Here is a 19800-nt window from a genome sequence, read left to right on the forward strand (position 1 = left end):
GAACCGTGAGCCAAACAAACCTCCTTTAAAAAAATGTTACTCAGCCTCACTTTATTTTTAATTCATTAATTAATTTTGGCATTAGTGGGGTTTGAAGTTGGGGCCTTATTCTTGATAGGCAGGCACTGTACCCTTTGAACCACACCCTCAGACCTTTTCGTGTTGTTTATTTTTGAGATAGGTCTTGCGTTTATACTCTGGCCAGCCTGGACTATAATCCTCCTTTTATGCTTCCTGGGTAGCTGGGATGACATATACTACCAAATCTGATTTCTACTTGTTGAAATGGGGTCTTGTGAACTTTTGCCCCAGCTGGCCATAATCCTCCCTATCTCTGGCTAAGCTACCATGCTCAGCTCATGGTTTTTGGTAGTGAAAGAAAATGAACTAATACAGATGGTGACCATGAGGAAAAATCAATCCCAATTATGCTTAGTCATTGTCATCATCAGACCAACTAAAAACAGTGCTTAATTTTTAAATTGAGATTTACTCAAGTTGGAAAATTCAAGCATCTTGAGTTTTTGAAAGAAGAAACTTTTACAATGAAAAGTTGGCCAATGGCAAACCTATTTTTCTGTATATTTTCTCTAGCATTTTCATAACTAAGTCCCAATTCAATTTTAATTATATTCAATCAACTTATACAAAGCTGCACAAATGAGTAAATGAAAGGAAATCCAGATATTTCAAAATAATAAGGCCCAAAATCCCTTCAGTCATCTTTGCAATATGTGTGGCTTCCTTCTTATCTTTTGTCTGGGCCAATGTGCTACTGTTGCCATTATTGCTATCGCTTCAGTCAAACACTTATTTTGTGTCTATTTTATGTCAACTTATTTGCCCAATGCTTTACTTGTATTTTTTTCTCATTTACTTCTCACTATATTTTATAAGAAATTATTGTTTGACCTATTTTTCAGAAGATGTGGTTAAGAATTATGGCATTTAAATAACTTAAGGACACATGCACATTTAGTAATCTGACAGCAAAAAACATGTTTTTAACCTCCATACCATAGTTCCCTCAAATTAAGTTATCTTATTTGAACATTCCAGCTAAAGCCAGAGAACAAGATAGTCTCATCTGTGCTGTCTAATAAGGTATATACTTTTATATATATATATATATATATATATATATAAGTATATGACTCTAATATATAATATATAATGCATCATATAACAATTATTATATATATATATATATAAGTATATGACTCTAATATATAATATATAATGCATCATATAACAATTATTATACAATCATATACATATAATTGTATTGTATTATAATATATAAAGTATATAATTATATAATAGTAATTATAATTATATTTTATATTATATAAGTATATAATTCTATAATCATAATTATATTTGTACATAATTATATGTATAATTATATATAAGTAAATATATATATGAGTCATATATATAACTAGTCATATATGGCCATTTAAATTTAAATAAGTAAAATTAAACATTATAGAAATATGGCCTTCCAGCCTCAACTGGCACCCTTTTCGGCACCCTTTGAGTGTTCAGTAGTCACATGTGGCCAGTGGCTACTGCTAGGGACACAACACCAATAGAACATTTTCATTGTTGCAAAAATTTCTCTTTGGCAGTGGAGTTCTAGAAACATACTGGGTGTGAGTAGGAGGAATGGGTGTGGAATTTGGAGGAATTTGGGAAAAGGAGATTCAAATTTGTCCCCACATTAGTTGTCTGCTTTTTTATTAAATAGCAAATTATGGTAATTTTTAAGGTTAGAATCAGGGGTCAGCACAGTGATATTTTCTTCTAGTCTTATTCTGTACTGGGGAGTGGTCCAAAGGTGTATCATGGCTTCTATCCATTATGGACTATCAGGGCACCTAAAATGGGACTCTTCTACATCTTATAAGTCACATTAAACTCTTCAACTTTTTTGCTCTTCCAGTAAACAAACACCTATGTGATATGCTTTTCTATTTTTGACACTCTGTCTTTTATCTCCTTTCATACAGTATTGCTTTATCCTAACTCCCTCACCTTCATTTCTTGCCAAGGAACATGCAGAGTATCTAGGTTTATGGCAAAGGCAAAAGAAAATTGAAAGACCTACCTCCCATCATGGCACCTTTGAGAGTTCTCCCAGAGAGAATCAGCATTTTGTCAAAGGAGAGTTTTAAATTTGTGGGTGATGCTCCAATACTCACACAAACTCCATAGCTCAAGTTGCAGGATTCCAAAGCTGCAACCTAATAGCAGAAACAGACTGATTAGTCTCTCAGTTGCTTCCCATTTTCAGACTCAAATCCCAAGACATATTCTCAGGGAAGGAATACTGGAGAATGAATATATAATGGAATAGTGTATATTACACTTATATCAGATTGTGAGCAAATTGCTTAAATTCGTATGATTAACTTTTTCAGTCTTTAAAATAATGATACTGTCACTACTTAAACTGTAAGGATGATATAAAATACAAATTAGATGGGATAAAGTATGTTAAAAGCTCAACACACTGAAAGTTACATAAGGCATGCTTAAAATGCTAGTTTAAAAATTATAGAATTTCATCAGGGCTAGGGATGTAGCTCAGTGAAAGAGTGTGTGCTTAGCACTAAAAATCTCTGATGCCCCCCAAACAAAACAAAAATAAAATTATAGTAATTTTATGTCCTTACGAAATTAATTTAATGTGTACCTGCATGTTAACAGGCAACAACCCCTCACTGAGCCCCAAGACCACACACCATTGTATCAATAAGCCCAGTGGCTTTGAAGGCAAAGTCAGCACCAATGCCTGTCATTTCTTTCACCACCTCCTGGACAGGCTTCTCAAGGTTCTGAGGGTTGAGGCAATCTCTTGCCCGGGGAAACTTTTTCTCATTGATGTCAACCGGGAGGATCCTAGAGGCGCCAGAGGCTTTGCAGCCAATGACAATGGCTGAGCCAATTCCTCCAAGTCCAAAAACCACACAAGTAGAACCGGGGGTGACCTGTAAACCCAGAGGAGAAGCTTCTGTTAGGTATCTGAAGCTGACTGTTAGGAAAGAAAAAAATCCCTTTGATTTTATCAGTGATGGGAGGAACTCTCTGACTACATGGTTCCAGGTTTGCTGTTGTGTGGCTAGTCACTGAAAATGCACTGAAGTCCACCCTTACCTTTGCTGTGTTAAACACAGCTCCAAAGCCTGTAGGCACCTCACAGCTCATGATACAGACTTTATCCATAGGAGTGGCATCATCGATTTTCCCCACTGCGATTTCATGTACCACGGTGTGGTGTATTCAGTGAATGTGCTGGTGCCATAAAGATTATAAATATTCCTTCCTCTGCAGGTAAATCTGCTGGTTCCATCTAACAGTAATCCAGTTGGAGATATCATACTGTTCCACAGATACAAAAAGTGACAAAAAAGATATAAGGCATGTTAGCTTTGCATCAATACCTATACCAAGTGAAAAAAAATGAGTGAACTTAGTCAAAGAAATGGAAACTAACTTTTCCTTCAAGCACAAGTTTCCCTTGGGATGCAAGCAAGAGCTACATTCTCTGCACTGTGGAAGAGGGAACATTAGGACTTTATCTCCTAAGGAAAAAGAACAAAGAAAGTGATAACCAGCCTGGGCAGAAATATGAAATACAAATAAGATCATGTTTACAAGACAAAAAAATTTTTATAGAAGATGTGATCAATTTGTTATAATGAAAGTTATTATTTTTGAGGTTAGTTATCATTTCATTTTGGAAAGAAAATAAAATCAACTTTAATATAAATGGACCTTCCCAAAAGAATTTGGAAATTTATGTAACTAGTAGCAATGAGTTTCTACTAACATTGAAGTAAGAGAAAACTATATCTAAGAGTGACATCCATATTTGTGGTATATAAAGCTTGTCTATTTTAGCCAATGTTCTATCCCAGGAGAAAGGCAGAGTTTGCATTTAGTATATACTTCAATATTTGTTAAAAGAATGAATTAATACACCAGTGTTAACACTAGAATTAATACTCTTTATGAGATAGTATATTACTAAACAAGAGTCTAAATTTGAGGAAAGGTACCCTGTGTCCTTCATTCTGGTTCTGTCATTAAGTAACTAAATAAACTGAATTAGATCACTTATTTTGCCAGAGCTTATATTTCCCCAACATAAATTATGCATAAAATATCTATGACATAGATTCTTGTTAGACTACCATGCAATATTATTAAGTGTTTGAAATATGAATGTATGCAATGTGGAAAAAATAAATACAAATCTGGAGGAAACTACTACAGATGATGCCTACTGCAGACAATTTAAAGGATTATCGTGTGTGTGTACGGATACCGTTTCTTAATTGTACATATTTTAAATTATGATATATTATATATATATTTATAATTTTTAGTTTAATTTTGGGGAGATAGATAGACTTGAGGTAATCTTAACAAAATTGAGTAGAGAATTATTCTTTTCCCTTTAGTCCTTTCTGTCAAACACAAAATTAGAAGAATCAGACTTTTTGTTGTTGTTGTTGCAGTTCTGGGGATTGAACTCAGGGTCCTAAACATAAAAGGCAAATGAACTATATCCCCAACCCAGGACTCTGAATCTTAAGCTGCCTACCTCTTGAACTGTATCTGGTGTGTTCATGCAATGTAATGTTTTGTCAATACATGATGACGTTCTGCTCTCTTTATGGTACCTTTGAAGAATAAGAGACTGAATTGGGAAAGGAGTTGACTCCATATTTTGCCCATTCACCTACCTGGCTTCACACTGTTTACACCTTCTCCAATACTCTCTACAACTCCAGCTCCCTCGTGGCCCAAAAATCACAGGAAACTGTACTTCGTTTTTCCCTTCCAGAATGTGCATATCAGTACCACAGAGTCCAGATGATATAATCTGAAAGGGGATTAAATGACTGAAAAATAAAATGCCTTGTTGAAACTCCCTATGTAGCTATGTTAAACAAACAAAACCTCATTTTTTTCTTTTACACAATTGTAGAACAGGAGGACAGAACAGGTCCTGCCTGGAAAGGTAGGGGGAGATTTGTACCAGTGGTGGCAGGGAGGAGGTGGGAAAAGGTGTGGGAGGGTGAATATTGTGCAGATACTGTGTACACATGCATGTGAGTGAAAAAAGATAAGTGTTGAAACTATTCCAGGAATGAGGGGAGGGGAGGATAAAGCAGAATGATGGAGGGGGTGAACTCAAATATGATATATTTGCTATATTATATGAACTTTTGTAAGTGCTACAATGTATCGCCTACCCAACACAACAATACAAAAATGCCTTGTCATAAAACTATCAAATATTTCAGAAAATGTCACATTTCCAAGTCCAGAGACAGAATATATTCATCAAAGCTTGGGCTAAACATTTAATGTGCTATTGTGTCCATATAAAAGTACAGCTACTTGAGAAAACGAAAGACCAAAGTGATTAGTTTGTCTTTGTCTTTATAATTTTTCCTGAACCACTTTAGTATCACAAACACCACTAAATGATTTTGTGGCTGTTTACCAAGAAGAGTTTTATATTCTGTGACTTGTGATAAAGCAACCAACAGGAACTTCAGGGTCTGTTTTGATACATGTACTCAAATGGGAGGAAGCTGTGGGTGATAATGTCTTGGATTCTCTCCATGCATTTCCTCTGCCTGCCAGCAGAAGAGGCTAAAACACAAGGCTTTCATGGTAAGTTTTTTAACTACTTTGAATATGTCATTATATTGACCTCTGAATCATATTGTTTTTGATGTCGTCAATTGTTAGTCTTACCTGGGTTCCCTTGTATGTGTTATATTATTTTTCTTTTGTGCTTTCAAGATTTTTCTCTTTGCCTTTGTCTTTTTATTTTATTATGTTGTGGCAAAAATACTTAATATGAGTTGGTTCTCTTAATAAACTTTTAAACATATAATACATTATGTGACTTTAGGTACAATAAGACACAATAGATCTCTAGTTTATTAACTCTGGCTTAAATGAAGTAAGAATATACAATGGAGAAAAGACAGTCTGTTCAATAAATAGTGTTGACTTGCTTAACTGAAACTTTATGCTGGCTGATTAAACTTATTTTTCTCTTCTTCCTAGCTCTAGAAATCACTTTCTAGTTGTTGGTTTTGTGTTTATGGTTATTTCAGATAACATATATAACTAGACTCGTACATTATTTGTCTTTCAGTGACTGACTTATTTTACTTAGCAGAATGTTTTCAACACTCATATGTGTTATCCCAGATGATAGTTTCCTTCATTTTAATAGCTAAATAGTACACATATATCTGTATATATGTGTGTGTAGCAAACTTTATTCATCTGTTGATTGTTACCTAAGTTGTTTCCACAGCTAGGCTATTGTGAATAGTGCTGCAATAGTCAGAGGACTGCAAATACCTTTTGACATACTTATTTCAATATTTTGGATAAATATCCAGAAGTGGTATTTCTGCATCATATAGTACTGCTTGGTTTAATTTTTGAGGAATTTCCATACTACTTTTATTGTGGGTACATAATTTTGAATTCCCATAGTATGCAAGGGTTTCCAATTTCCCTGTAAACTTGCTAATAATTAATATCTTTCGTTTTTTGGATAATAGCCCTCCTAACAGATGTGATGTAATACCTCATGCAGTTTTAATTTGCATTTCCCTAATAATTAGTCACTTTTTGCCACACCTATTAGTTATTTGCAATATTTGTCTACTTTTACCCTTGCTCTTACCCAAAGGCAAAGAAGCAGTTTTTGGTGTCATGTTCATGAAATCATTGCCAAGAGCAGTGTTGAAGTTTTCTCTGTGTTTCCTTCCCGTAGTTTTACATTTCAGGTCTTATGTTCAAGTGTTTAATCCATTTTGAGTTGTTTCTTTTGTTATTTTATGAAATACTGTCCAGTTTTATTCTGTTGAATGTGGATATCTAATTTTCCCCACACTGTTTATTGAAGAGACTATCTTTCTTCACTGTATGTTCTTGGCCCCCTCATCAAAGTCCAGTTTACTGTATATGTATTGGTTTACTTCTGGTCTCTATTCTGTTCCATTAATTTGTATGTCTGTCATTATATCAGCACCACATTGTGATTACTGTATATTTGTAGTCTATTTTGGCACCAGGAAGTAAGATTCCTCCAGTTTTGTTGTTTTTCAAGATTGCATTAACTATTTGCAGTCTTGTGTTACATGTAAATTTTTAAATTTTTTGTCTTATTTAAAAAGAATGACACTGGAATATTGATAGGGTTGCATAGACTCTGTAAATGACTTTGGGCAGTGTGGACATTTTATCCATATTAAGTCTCCCAATCCATGAACATAGGCTATTTTTTCATTTGTTTGTGCCTCATTTAATTTTTTAAATGCTTTGCAGTTTTTAGTATACAAATCTTTTACTCTCTTAGTTAAGTTGGTTCCTAGGTACTTGACAGTTTTTTGTGCTATTATAAATGTGTTTGATTGCCTAACTTCCTTTTCAGATAGTTCACTGTTGTGTGTATTCAAATGTAACTGCTTTTGGAATGTTGATTTTGTATCCTATAACTTTATTTATTAGCTCTAACGTGTTTGCTGGATTCCCTTCCTTCCCTCCTTCCTTTCTCCTACCCTCCCTTCCTTTCCTTTTGTACTAGGGCCTTGAACTTGCTTCAGCTATTCTCTAGGCTGTTTTGCTTTACTTACTGATTTTTTTTTTTGAGATAGGGTTTTGCTAATGCCTAACTGGATTTGAGTTTCTGATCCTTCTGCCTCCACCTCTCGAGTAGTTGGGTGTGCACTGCCATGCCTGGCTATTTCCTTTATTGTAAGCATTTGTTGCTATGAATCTAATTCTTAGTATTGCTTTTGCTGCATCCCGTAAGTTTTGGTATGTTGTGTTTTCATTTTCATTTGTCATAAGATATTTTCTTACTTCCTCTTTGATTTCTTCTTTGGCTCAATGGTTGTTCAAGAATATGTTAATTTCTGCATATTGGTGATTTTTCCAGTTTTCTCTGGTTATTGATTTCTAGCTTTAGTCCATTTTTTTGTCTGAAAATACACTGATATGATTTAAATTTTCTTAAATTTGTCAAGACCGTTTTTGTAACTTGATAAGTCACAGATCCTGGAGAATAATCAGTGCACACTGGAGAAGACTAAGCATTTGGCTTTTATTGGATGGAATGTTCTGTATAAATTTGTTGATTTGTAGTGTCATTCAGTTGTGCTGTTTCTGAATTGATTTTTATGTCTAGATGTTCTGTCTATTATGGAGAGTAAGGTATTGAGTTCTACTCAATTACTGTCATCTATTTCTGGCTTCATTTCTTTCAATGTTTGTAGTATGTATTTATGTGCTATGACATTAGCTACTTATGTATCTGTAATTGTCATATCTCCTAGTTCAGTTTTTTGGAGTACTGGAGTTTGAACTCAGAGCCTCTTACTTGTTAGAAAGGAGCTATATTATGTGAGCCTCACTCTCATCCATTTTTGCTTTGGTTATTTTTGGAATAGGATTTTGTATTTTTTTAAAATAAATTTTATTAGTGTATATTCATGATACAGAGGGGTTTCATTTGACAGTTCTGATTAGACTTATATTGTATGTTGTTTTCATTCCCCCATTGTCTCTCCCCAATAGTCTTCTCCCCACCTCACTTAAAACAATTGCAAGAGGTTTTCTACTTCTGTTTTATATAGGTATATGAAGTCCACACCATGTTAAATGAACTTAGCCAGGATGAGAAACACAAAAGACACATGTTTTCTATCATATGTGGAAAATAGATCCATCGATAAACATATACACAAAAACAAGCATGATCATATATACAAACTCAGTTGTAGAACATGTTTGTGACAGTGGAACTACTCTATGGAACTCAGGGAAAGTAAGAAAAGAAAAAAGAATGATAGAGCAACAGTAATATCACATACCACAAGATGTGAAGGTAGAGGATATGAGGATGTGTTGAAAAATGGGGTGTGAGAGGTAAAGGGGTCAGGGAGAGTAATCAAAGGGATTAAACAGACCAAAGCAAAGCATACCCACAGCGAGCATACAATGAGACATGCCTTTGAACACCAACTCAAATATTAATTATGAAAACCAGGACCACAAAATAGGCACTGTGTGTGTGTGTGTATGTGTGTGTGTGTGTGTGTGTGTGTGTGTGTAGGGGGTAGGTACTAGTGGGTGGGGAAAGATGAAGGAAGGATCTTGCATTTTTGACCAGGTCAGTCTTGACCATTAGCCTCCTAGTTATGCTTCCCAAATAGCAGAGACAGTTTTGTTCTTTAGTGTAACTTTTCATCTTATGCTACCTTCCTTGTGTTTTGCTTAATCTTTGTATTGATGTGCTTTGATTTCTTTTTCTTTAGTGTAACTTCTATTGGTATTGTGTACATGTGTGTGTTTACCTTGGGACTTATACATTATTATTGTTATAATAGTCTATTTTAAGTTAACAATGTAAGTTCAATCAAATGTACACTTTCATTATTATTGCAACAGTTTAGATCTACTCCTGTATGTATCTTTTTTCTGTAGAAAAAGAGTGAGCTTTATGGAGGTTCTCTTGTATGTGACTAATCCCTTTTGTCAGTCTCTCTCTTTCTCTCTCTGACAGTTTGATATAATGTGTGTCAGTACAGATCTTTGAGTTCATCTTATTTGTGTCTTTTGTGTTCTTGGATCTATTCTTCTATTTCTTTCCCCAGATTTCTTTTCTTTTCTCCTCTCCTCTTCTCCCGTCCCCTCCCCTCCCCTCCCTGTCCTCTCTTCTCCATTTTTCTAGCAGTCTTGGGGTTTGAACTCAAGGCCTTCACTTACTAGGTAGGCACTCTATCACATGAGCCATGTCCCTAATCCTGTTTTTCTTTAGTTATTTTTTGGATAGGGTTGCCTGTTTCTGCCTGGGGCTGGCTGTGGACTGCAATCATCCTACCTTTGCCTCCTGGGGAGCTGGGACTACAGACTTGTACACCATCCCCAACATTGTTGAGATGGAAGTCTCACTAACTTTTTGCCTACTATGGCCCCAAACTGTGATCCTCTTGCTCTCTGCCTCCCACATAATCATATTTTAGCAAGTTTTCTAGTTTATTTTCCCTTCTGGGATTTCCATATCTGTAAAATCACCTACTTATTGCTATCCCATAATTTCTTTTAATTTTTCTTCAGGATTTTTTGTTCCTCTGACTAAGTGTTTCTAATTGCCTTTGTGAGCTCAGTGAGCATTTCTTCTGATTGAGCTACTTTGCTGTCGACTCCTTCTAGATGTTTTAGTTATTGGATTCTTCAGCTCTACAATTCCTGCTTGGTACTTTTTATGATTTTTTTATCTCCTTGTTGAAATTCTCATTTTGTTCATATATTGATCTCTTTAATTCAGTGAGCATTTTTATGAGAGTTACTTCAAATTATCTGTCAAGTAAGTTATATAACTCCATTTCATAAGGGTCAATTTCTTGAAAATTATCTTGTTGCTTTGTCTGGTACATCTTTGCCTTATCAAGTTTCCTTGACTCTCTGCATTGCTTTCTGTGTGTCAGACAAAGCAGGTTTCTTTCAAGTCTTTGTGGACTGACCCTGTACAGAGAAAGACTTTACCAATCACTAAAGATAGAGAATCTGCAGGCCTTTATCAACTCTTTTCCTACCCCATGGAGAGCAAGAAGTTGTGGGGTTTGTTTGTTCACTCTGTGCTGAGAAGCGGGGAAGACTGGTGCTATCTATAAGCACAAGCTGCCACCTTGGTTCTCCACAGGAGACTAAACTTCACTGGACCTGTCAAAGCTCCAGGAGTGGGAAACTGATTCCAGTGTTTTGTAAAGGTTCAGAGAAGCTGTAGGCATAGGTCATAGCCATAGATCAAGTCTTTCCCTTCCCAGAGGGAAGCTGAAAGCTGGGCTTTTTCACCCACTTACTCTGTGCCAAGCAGGGAGTAGGTCTATAGCATTTTCTAGCCCTGGGATGCTGTTGGTATTACCCATCAGGTGGTTAGATTTTGGTGGACCCATCAAAGGCTTCAACAAGAAAAGACAGAAAGCAGTCTTCTGGGGAATCTCCTTGGAAAACTTGGGATAGCTGAACATGTAAACCAACCCCTTCCTTCTTTGGTGAACCTGGGAGTGAAGGGTTTCTTGTGAAATAGCATGGTGCTGTTTCAAGGGTAGACTCTCTTAAAAGATGACCTAAATCTCCCCAAAAGTTTGGAGTGAATCTGGTTTCACATTCTCCCTGGATGTGCTTTCGTATTAATTTCTGGATTTCTCACAAAGTGAATTTGTCCATGAATTTTTGTTGTTGAAATACTGGGAAGAGTCTGTGGCTTTCAACATAGCCTTTGACTCTGCTATTTCTAGGTATGGATTTCTGAGCTTTTTTCTACTTGGAGTGCATTGAGTCTCTTGGATGTATAGATTAATTTCAGCCTATTTGGAAATGTTTTCAGCAATTATGTGTCCATTATTTTTCTGCCTTCTCTGTTTCTCCTTTAAAATGTACATCATTCATATGCTGCTATGTTTAATGGTCGATCTTCCATAGTTCTCCAGTGATAAATTCATTTTTCTTCATTTTTATTTTTGTTCCTCAGACTTTATAGTCTCTAGTAATTTGTTTTCAAGTTTTCTGATGATTCTGCTTGCCCAGCTCTACAACTGAGTAACTGGTAATATGGATCTGGTAAATCATAGGAAGTCTTTAAGGATAAAATGCCATTTGTTTTCCTAAAATTATAAAATCATTACAAACACACGTCTGTATTCATGCCTATAAGACACTCCTTTAATCTATGGCCATACCACCAGTTCACACCTGATCTTGTCTAAAAGACTCATTTGTATTTACCTTAATCCAAAACTCACCAGCGTTTGGCGAATCAACTTTGACCTCCTCAATGGACAGAGGGGCATTCATTTTCCAGAGAATGGCTGCTCGGCATGTGATAACCTACATGTACGTAAAGGTAAAATGAGGAAGTGGGCTTATTGCTATTAAACTAAAATCAGGTGAGACATAGTTAAGTTCACAACTGCTATACTGACCATCATATCCCTTGAAATCCACATCATCTACATCACTCATTGGGAACAATCACATGTATATATTTTCACATCTCTGAATACTATAAAATGTTATAATGGGAAACCGGTGATGTATATTTTGTAGGCAGTCTTTGTTTAATTTTTTAAAGCCCAGATATCTGATTGGTATTCATTGATATTAAAATCTTGTGACTTTGATATTGGACAAGTGGCCTATGGAACTAAGTTTATTGTTCTGAGTCTAAATTTCTGCATTACTATTTCAATTGTCATTCTTTACTTAAAATACAAAAGATTAGAATTCATAAATGCAAAGAAGATTATAAAAAAGTTGATTATTTTCTTGGAAATGGAACAAAAAACATTTTTCCTTCTTTAGCCAAAGTTTATCCTAGTAAAATATAATGTAGAACATTTTCTCTTACCTTCATTCTTAGTTCCTATGTCTTATAACCTTTATTCATTTATTGCATTTTCATCTAAAATCTTTAAATAGTTCAGGCTTTTTTTATATTAGTAGGTGACTATATTTGAAGGATAATTTCAGCTTAATAAAAGAAGTTTTCTACTTTACAGAAGAAATGGCTAAGTTGCTTCTTTAAATGATAATAGCTCTAATTTTATCACAATTTTGATTTTTGTTTCTTAAAAGTCTACTTATATGTTACCAGGAATACTTTTGTTTTTGTAATATTGTACACATATATTCCCACAGTCTTTAATAATATAGTATAATAATATTATATATTGTAATGCATTTCAAGAGTCACACAAAATATGACTTACTTTGCTTGGTGTTTCTGTGGAGGGCTTAGCTTGCTGAATCTTTCCTCTGGCTGGTTCAGAAGTGAGAGCTCCTCTGCCTCCTCTGTTCACTAGTATAGACTGTTTACCAGAGTTTCCTCGTACCCAAGAGTGACTCCCACACTCCCATCATTCAAAGAAAGAAGAGGAAGGAAAGCAAGAAATGGAAAATATTGAGAAGAAAGAAAATGGAAGATAGGAAATCAAATAGCAAGGATGAGGAAGAAAAGAACTTGGGGAGAAAGAAGGAAGTTTAGTGAATGGAAAAGGAAAATAAGAGTATATCTTAAAAGGGAAATGAAGAAGAAGAAGAACTTCTTCTATAGTAAATATTGTGCTTTATCATTTGGACATTCTATATACACAGTATCATTTAATTTTCCATATAGCCTCTGTATGTGTTGTTCATTAGTAAAGGAGTCTAAATTTCTCCTCAAAATACAGATTAATTTTAGTCATAGCTAAAATAAGATTTCTGGTTTCGAACTTCAAAGTTTTGGAGGAATAATTATGAAGAGAAATGTAAGAAATTATGAGAAAGGAGAAAAAATTTAGAAAGAATGGTAAAGATTGATGAAAGCTATTGGAGCAGGAATGAGCATGAAAGAATGAATAAAACTAAAGAGGTTAATTAGAAAGGAATTCTGTTAGATCAGAAACAACTCAAACTGTTTAAAGCAGAAAAGAAGAATTATTGTCTGAAGTAACTGTGTAATACAGTAGTTATCTGGTATTAAAAACAGAAAGATCTGGAGCAAGGTTTCTCAACCTTGGCACTTAATCTGTGGATACTTACTGGTTGTCGGCTATCTCTTTAAGTATTTACTGTGTTGATCGCCAAGGAAGAGTGAAAATGATATAATCAGGGCAGTGTGTCTCCATCTCTGGTTGAAACTTGCCTGACTGTTGGCTTTATCAGAAACTTATTTAATTGACTTTTTCAATTCATAATTTTATCCTTTTACCTCAATGTTTTATTTTAAATTTTATATGCTTTCCAAAAATTTTTCTTTAAGGTTCCGTTATTTTTCAAAGAATAATTCTAAACCATTAAAATAGTATTATTCTTTTTTTAAAAAATTACATGCAGTCATTGTATCAGAAGCCACTGTATAGTAGTGCAGCCATAAGAGTAGAAGGTAGTGAAAATTTATGACATTAACAGAGGTCTTATTGATTTTTGAAATCAGACTTTAAGTAAGATCATTTTCTTCTTTTCACTCAGGTATTTTCAGAATCTCAGTGTTATGTCAAACTTTCCTCTCTTGTTGCTCCTCACATCATCCGATCTGCTTTGCAGGATGCTTGTTCTACTTTTACAATGATTTCTGCTTCTTTAATCATGGCTCTACTCCACTGCTACCATGCAAGTTTATTAGTCCTCCTTAGATTACTAAAATAGGTAATGATTCAGCTCCTTGTTATTGGCTACTCCTCCCTCCAACCATCCCTCCCTCTGTTACCAGTTTTCTCAAAGCAGATATTCAATTCAGAATTCTACCCTTGTCTCCCATACCCTGCTCCCACCAATGCCCTATCATAAAAAAGTCAGAAAGTCCTATAAGTGACTTTCATTGATTCAGTTATTTATTAATTCTAATTTTAATTTTTGCTCATAAACTATATAATACCCCATATATCCCAAAGGGTTTACATAAAGAATAAAATAATGAACTAGCATACATTCGCACTCAGATTAGGAAATCAAGCATTACTAAATTCAGTTGAAATCTCTTAGAACCCTTCTCTTATGGTATCCTCATCTCTTTCCATGTAAAGATAATTATAATCCTGACTTTGCTGGTCATTATTCAAATGCACATTCTTACAGTCTAGTTAAAAAGAATTCATTTAATCATAATATAAACCTATGCTACTTTAAAAAATTCACTAGACTCCAGTGGAGGTATCATTAGGCCAACTTCATAGGTGAAGAAATTGGATTAGGAATGGCCATGTAGTGCATTTAGGTCATTTTCTCAACTCAAAGTTGCAAAGAGTAGTGTGGACCCTGTAAAAATTGCTTTTACAGATTCTCTAGGAAGAGCAAACTGATTTGAAATTTTATATGGGATCTGTGTTGATATTTTCACAGTTAGACCTGAGGTTATTTCTGCCTGTTTCTTCCCCTTTTCTCAGCCCAGGTCTTGCTAGTTTGATCTCTGTCATTGTTTAGGGCTACTTTTGCACAATGTAGGCAAGGGGAAATATGTGTGGCCCTCATATATGATCCACTTGGGTTTCTCCCAGCTCTTCACTGTTTAATTGTAATTGAATGGATACATGCAGCAACCATGGCCCTAGGATTCTGTGATATGCAAGTATTCAAATATCTCAAGAATGAAGATTTAGGTTCCACTACCATGTAAACACCTGAGATGTGCTGAGGTGGTAGCTGAGGGTGAGGGGAATTCAGACTCAACAGAGAAAGAGTCAGAGTAGTAGTTGCAGCCCAACATGATCTCTAATACAGGAGACCCATGGGGACTGAAGCAATCCAATTAGTATCTCTTTTCCTGGTTTCTTCTTAGGAAGAAAAGCATGGAAACCATGGAGGAGTTACTCCTGGTCATGGAGGGAGAAATGGACCTGTGGGTGCCAGGGACAGACTGTGGTGGCTATGGAGACAAACTCTCAAATCTCCTCAAGAGAATGGGCTGGTCGGTGTCAAAGCACTGGCTGCTGGCAAGTGTCTGGGGATCCTCACAGAAGAAATAATAAATATAAGAAGTAATGCATAGGTTAATTTGCATAATATAGCCATTTTAAAGTCTATATATATTTAAAAAGAGCATGTTATACACACAATTTTCTTGTACAGGTTTGCTAATTGGCTCTGTGGCCTGTCAGTGAACTTGTGCTTGGAACTGCTGTCTTCTGCCTTGCTCACATGGTCTTTGAGCTGTGTTGGAGCCTGCAGAGTAGCTGGTGTTTTGAGCGATTCTGCTTATTGCTGCATTTGATGAGCCCTAGGAAGACTCTGCTGTAGATTCTAGTATCAGTACACACAGTTCAATCTGACAAACAGGTAGGTATGGGCCAAGACACACAACTCAGAGCAACCTTAAGGAGAAATGACTTTTATTCTGTGACTATTGATTATATGACTGACCCAGGAACTGATCTCATTCTCTAGTGAACTCAGAAGTAAGAGTGATCCTTGGTTCAATGTTCATGTCCACTGAATTGTCTTTTGTGTGGAGGAAGATCAGTCACTATGTAGAACACTGAGTTCCACATTCCCAAAACCTGATTTCTCACAAGGACCCTACAAAGTTCTGTGCTACTGCTGTTGCCTAGGCCTCTGGTGCCTGTAAATATCCTATGTCTCAGGAGTATGGGGAAAATGCCCATGGCATAGTCAATAATTTAATTCAAGCCTAATTTTTAAGCCAGAGTGTTGTTAAGCCTAATCAGCAACCATTGCCATGGGGTGGGGGGACTCTATCCCTGGTGATACCGATTTGAGACTCTGAAGAAAGAAACTTAACAAATATAAGCAGAGTAAACAGAACCCTCTCCCCAAAGTATATCCAGTAACTACCCAAAACAAACAAACAAACAAAAACAACAATATAGGCATTTGGCCTTGTTGAAAATTCAAAGTTTGCCTAAAACTTTATTCAACAGACGAATAAAAAGGGCATCAAAGAGTTTTTTCACTTCTATAGCATAGATTGGTTCTAAATTTACTTTAGCATCTGCAGAGTTTGATTATTAACACCTTTCAAGCTCCCATCCATCTCTCTTTATTGCCTTACTTCTGGGCAAGATGGTGAGAAAGTCTGCAAACTCTTTTTTTTTTTTGGTATTGGCAAGAAATAGAAATAACACAAGCCTCAGCTTGTGAACTCTTACTTAGCTCCACCCCTTCACCACAAGAAAAGCAAAGCCTGTTACTTCAATTTGTTCTCTCAAGTTATTTTTGGACCTGCTTGAGAGCTTGAAAGCCTCATTATATGTACAGGAAACATTTTCACACTCTCTTGATATATGTATGCATCATAAAGTTGCTTAATGCAGTTGGTTCCTCAGCACTGATCTTTGGGACTGACATAATTTCTTTGAACATGCAACCTTCTCATCTGGAGTCAGATGCGATACTATTGCACCATGGGGTTACTATAAATTGAAACCCAGTCATATCCTGTTAATTTTGGTCTCGTTAAACCTTTCCTTCACATCTAATTGTTTGTAATATGCCCATGTGTTCCTCATCTCGCTGGCCCCAAACCCAACATATCCCTCAGCTGCTAACCATGATAAAACCTACCAGTTAATACGAGTTAATGTATTAGTCAACAGATTTTCTTTATGTAAACAAGTTTCCCATTTCACATACATTTTCTTAAAACTAGTCAGTGCACATTCCACCAGGGGAAAGCCTAAGGAATAACACCGATGGACCCTAATAAAGGCAGGGTCCCTCCCACTGGTCCTCTCTTCTCTAATCTGCGTCTGCTAGTGAAGATCCTTGCTACTTCCAGACCCCCTGTCAGCCTCCCATCCCATCACCACTCCTACCCTCTGTGGGAAATGGTAGTAATACATTTCTTCTGTTGATGTATTTTGGTTTTACATTCTCAGTGTTTCAGGTGACTTACACATGGAGCCTAACTCTCCTACAGAGTGGCTATCTTGTGGGTTGTGTATGACTGGACTGGTAGAGTGCTTGTCTAGTAATCGTGAGACTCTACGCAGAGAAACTAAAGCAGATACCTTAAAAGCAACTGAGGCCAATAGAAAGAGGGGACCAGGAACTAGAGAAAAGGTGAGATCAAAAAGAATTAACCTAGAAGGTAACACCCACGCACAGGAAATCAATGTGGTCAATGCCCTGTATAGCTATCCTTATCTCAACCAGCAAAAACCCTTGTTCCTTCCTATTATTGCTTATACTCTCTCTACAACAAAATTAGAAATAAGGGCAAAATAGTTTCTGCTGGGTATTGAGGGGGTGGGGGGGAGATGGAGGGGGTGGAGTGCGTGGTAAGGGAGGGTGTGGGGGCAGGGGGGAGAAATGACCAAAGCCTTGTATGAACATATGAATAATAAAATTAAAAAAAAATTCCTGTACAGAAAAAAAAAAGTGAACGTGTCTTGTAGTTGTTGTGAGAGTACCTCTCTTGGCTTTTGACCACTCAAGAGCTAGATCTGAAGAACAAATTAGAAAGAATCCATAACAGTAGACTTGATATTGTGTCTGTTAGTTGGGAGAAGGGGTCCTTCTGTCCCTGGAATGACTACAATAATTCTGTTTTTCAGTTAGCTTAGAAAGTCATTATAAGATGTAGACAAAATGACTATATCTGTTGTAGTTGGCTCCTTTTCTATTTTCAGTAATGTTTTCATGTGTTGATGCTCTCATTGTGAGTTAATATCTCGGGGAGGGGTGACATTTTGATATATGTATATACTGTGAAGCCATCACAACGATCCTGAATTTCCTCATAATCCTTCATAATATCTCCCTTCTACCCCTATTCCCAATCAACCACTGATCTACTGATATTTTATTGATTTGTATTTCTGTTTTTTACTAGTACTACACTATCTTGATTATTGTACCTTTGTAGTAAATAGGAAATTGGAAAATGTGAACACTCCAACTGTTATTATTTGCATTTTTGTTCATTTTGAAACTTACTTTCATAAAATTATTTTTAACAAAAATTATATGGGGACAATCTGTGGTGCCTTGATGCATATATACATTGTGTTATGTTTAAATCTGGGTAAGCATATATTTCCTCAAACATTTATCATGCCTGTATGATGAAAATATCCTAAGTTTTTTTTTTCTAACCTGTGGCAATGCATTATCATTATCTGTACTCATCTACTGTGCAATAAATAGCCTGATAGAACTTCTTATCCCTAATTATAACTTAGTAACTGTTAATAAACTCTTATCCACCTCTTGTTTCCTCCTACTCCTACTCTCAACATCTTTGTGGTCAACTTTTTTATGTTCCACATAAGTGAGCTCACTTGCCTTTATGTGTCTGGCTTTTTTCACTAAGCATAATGATTCCATTCCCATCCACGCAGTCACAAAGAAGATTTCATTGTTTTTAATGGCTGAATGGTAATGTGTCTGTTAATTCGTGAGTAGGTGTAATACATTGTAAGTTTTGCTCGGTTGAGTGCTGGATCTTTTGTATTACTCTAAGTACATTTGAATTGTACTTTGGGATGAGGTTATGTAACTGATAGTTTGATCCTATCAGATCTTGATTTAAATGTCTTATTAATAAGATCAGGCAGTATTCAGTTAAGGGCTAAATTTTTGCTGGTATGGAGATAAAAGCCTTCTGAGTACTCTATCTGATGCCCCATGCATTAGAAAGTTATCCAGAACCTGGATGGGAATAGGACTCTTTATGAGACACTACTATAGACACTGTTCCTTCTAAGATTTTAGAGTGACTTTTCTTTCAGCCTTCAGTAGTTTCTGACATGCATGTGCCATGATTATTCAGCTGAAGAATCCCTTTCTCTCTGACACTCAGCCTATGAATAATGGCCTTCTTGGTGTCCTTGGCCTACCTCGTCTCTGCCTCTGTCTCTTCTACTTATCACAAGGATTGAGTTCTAACTGTATTTTTCCTCCTTGTGTTTCAAACAGGAAATGGACTGCAGACTATCAATTGGGACAATAAGAAGGCTCAATTCATTTGTTTCCTTTCACTCTGGAGAGTTAATATGCTCTCTCTGATTCCATGTTGACTGAAAGTGATTTTTTTCTTGGATATTTATTATTAAGTACAGAGAAATAGTACTGATTTTTGTATATCAATTATTTTTTCATGTAACTATAATTAATTCATTTATTAATTCCAACAGTTTTTCATGTAGTCTTTAGGGTTTTCTATATGTATGGCAGGATATTTGTAAACAGAGGCAATTTAATTTCTTTTTCAATTTGGATGACTTGTACTCTTTTTCTCACTGAATTTCT

At 35.8% G+C, this 19800-nt stretch overlaps 1 protein-coding gene across 1 annotated transcript in view; it reads right to left on the reverse strand.

Annotated features, from left to right (window-relative positions):
* Window positions 1-12466, reverse strand: part of LOC109677105 (alcohol dehydrogenase 6-like) — a 33342-nt gene extending 20876 nt beyond the window's left edge. Inside the window, 9 exon segments of the mRNA XM_074041111.1 lie at window positions 2111-2246; window positions 2748-2993; window positions 3160-3276; window positions 3279-3384; window positions 3500-3587; window positions 4755-4818; window positions 4820-4894; window positions 11839-11940; window positions 12461-12466. Of these exon segments, the coding sequence (XP_073897212.1) occupies window positions 2111-2246; window positions 2748-2993; window positions 3160-3276; window positions 3279-3384; window positions 3500-3587; window positions 4755-4818; window positions 4820-4894; window positions 11839-11940; window positions 12461-12466 (940 nt within the window).
* Between the last annotated feature and the right edge of the window lie 7334 nt (window positions 12467-19800).

This window comes from Castor canadensis, chromosome 9, assembly GCF_047511655.1.
Source record: "Castor canadensis chromosome 9, mCasCan1.hap1v2, whole genome shotgun sequence".
Taxonomy (NCBI): domain Eukaryota; kingdom Metazoa; phylum Chordata; class Mammalia; order Rodentia; family Castoridae; genus Castor; species Castor canadensis.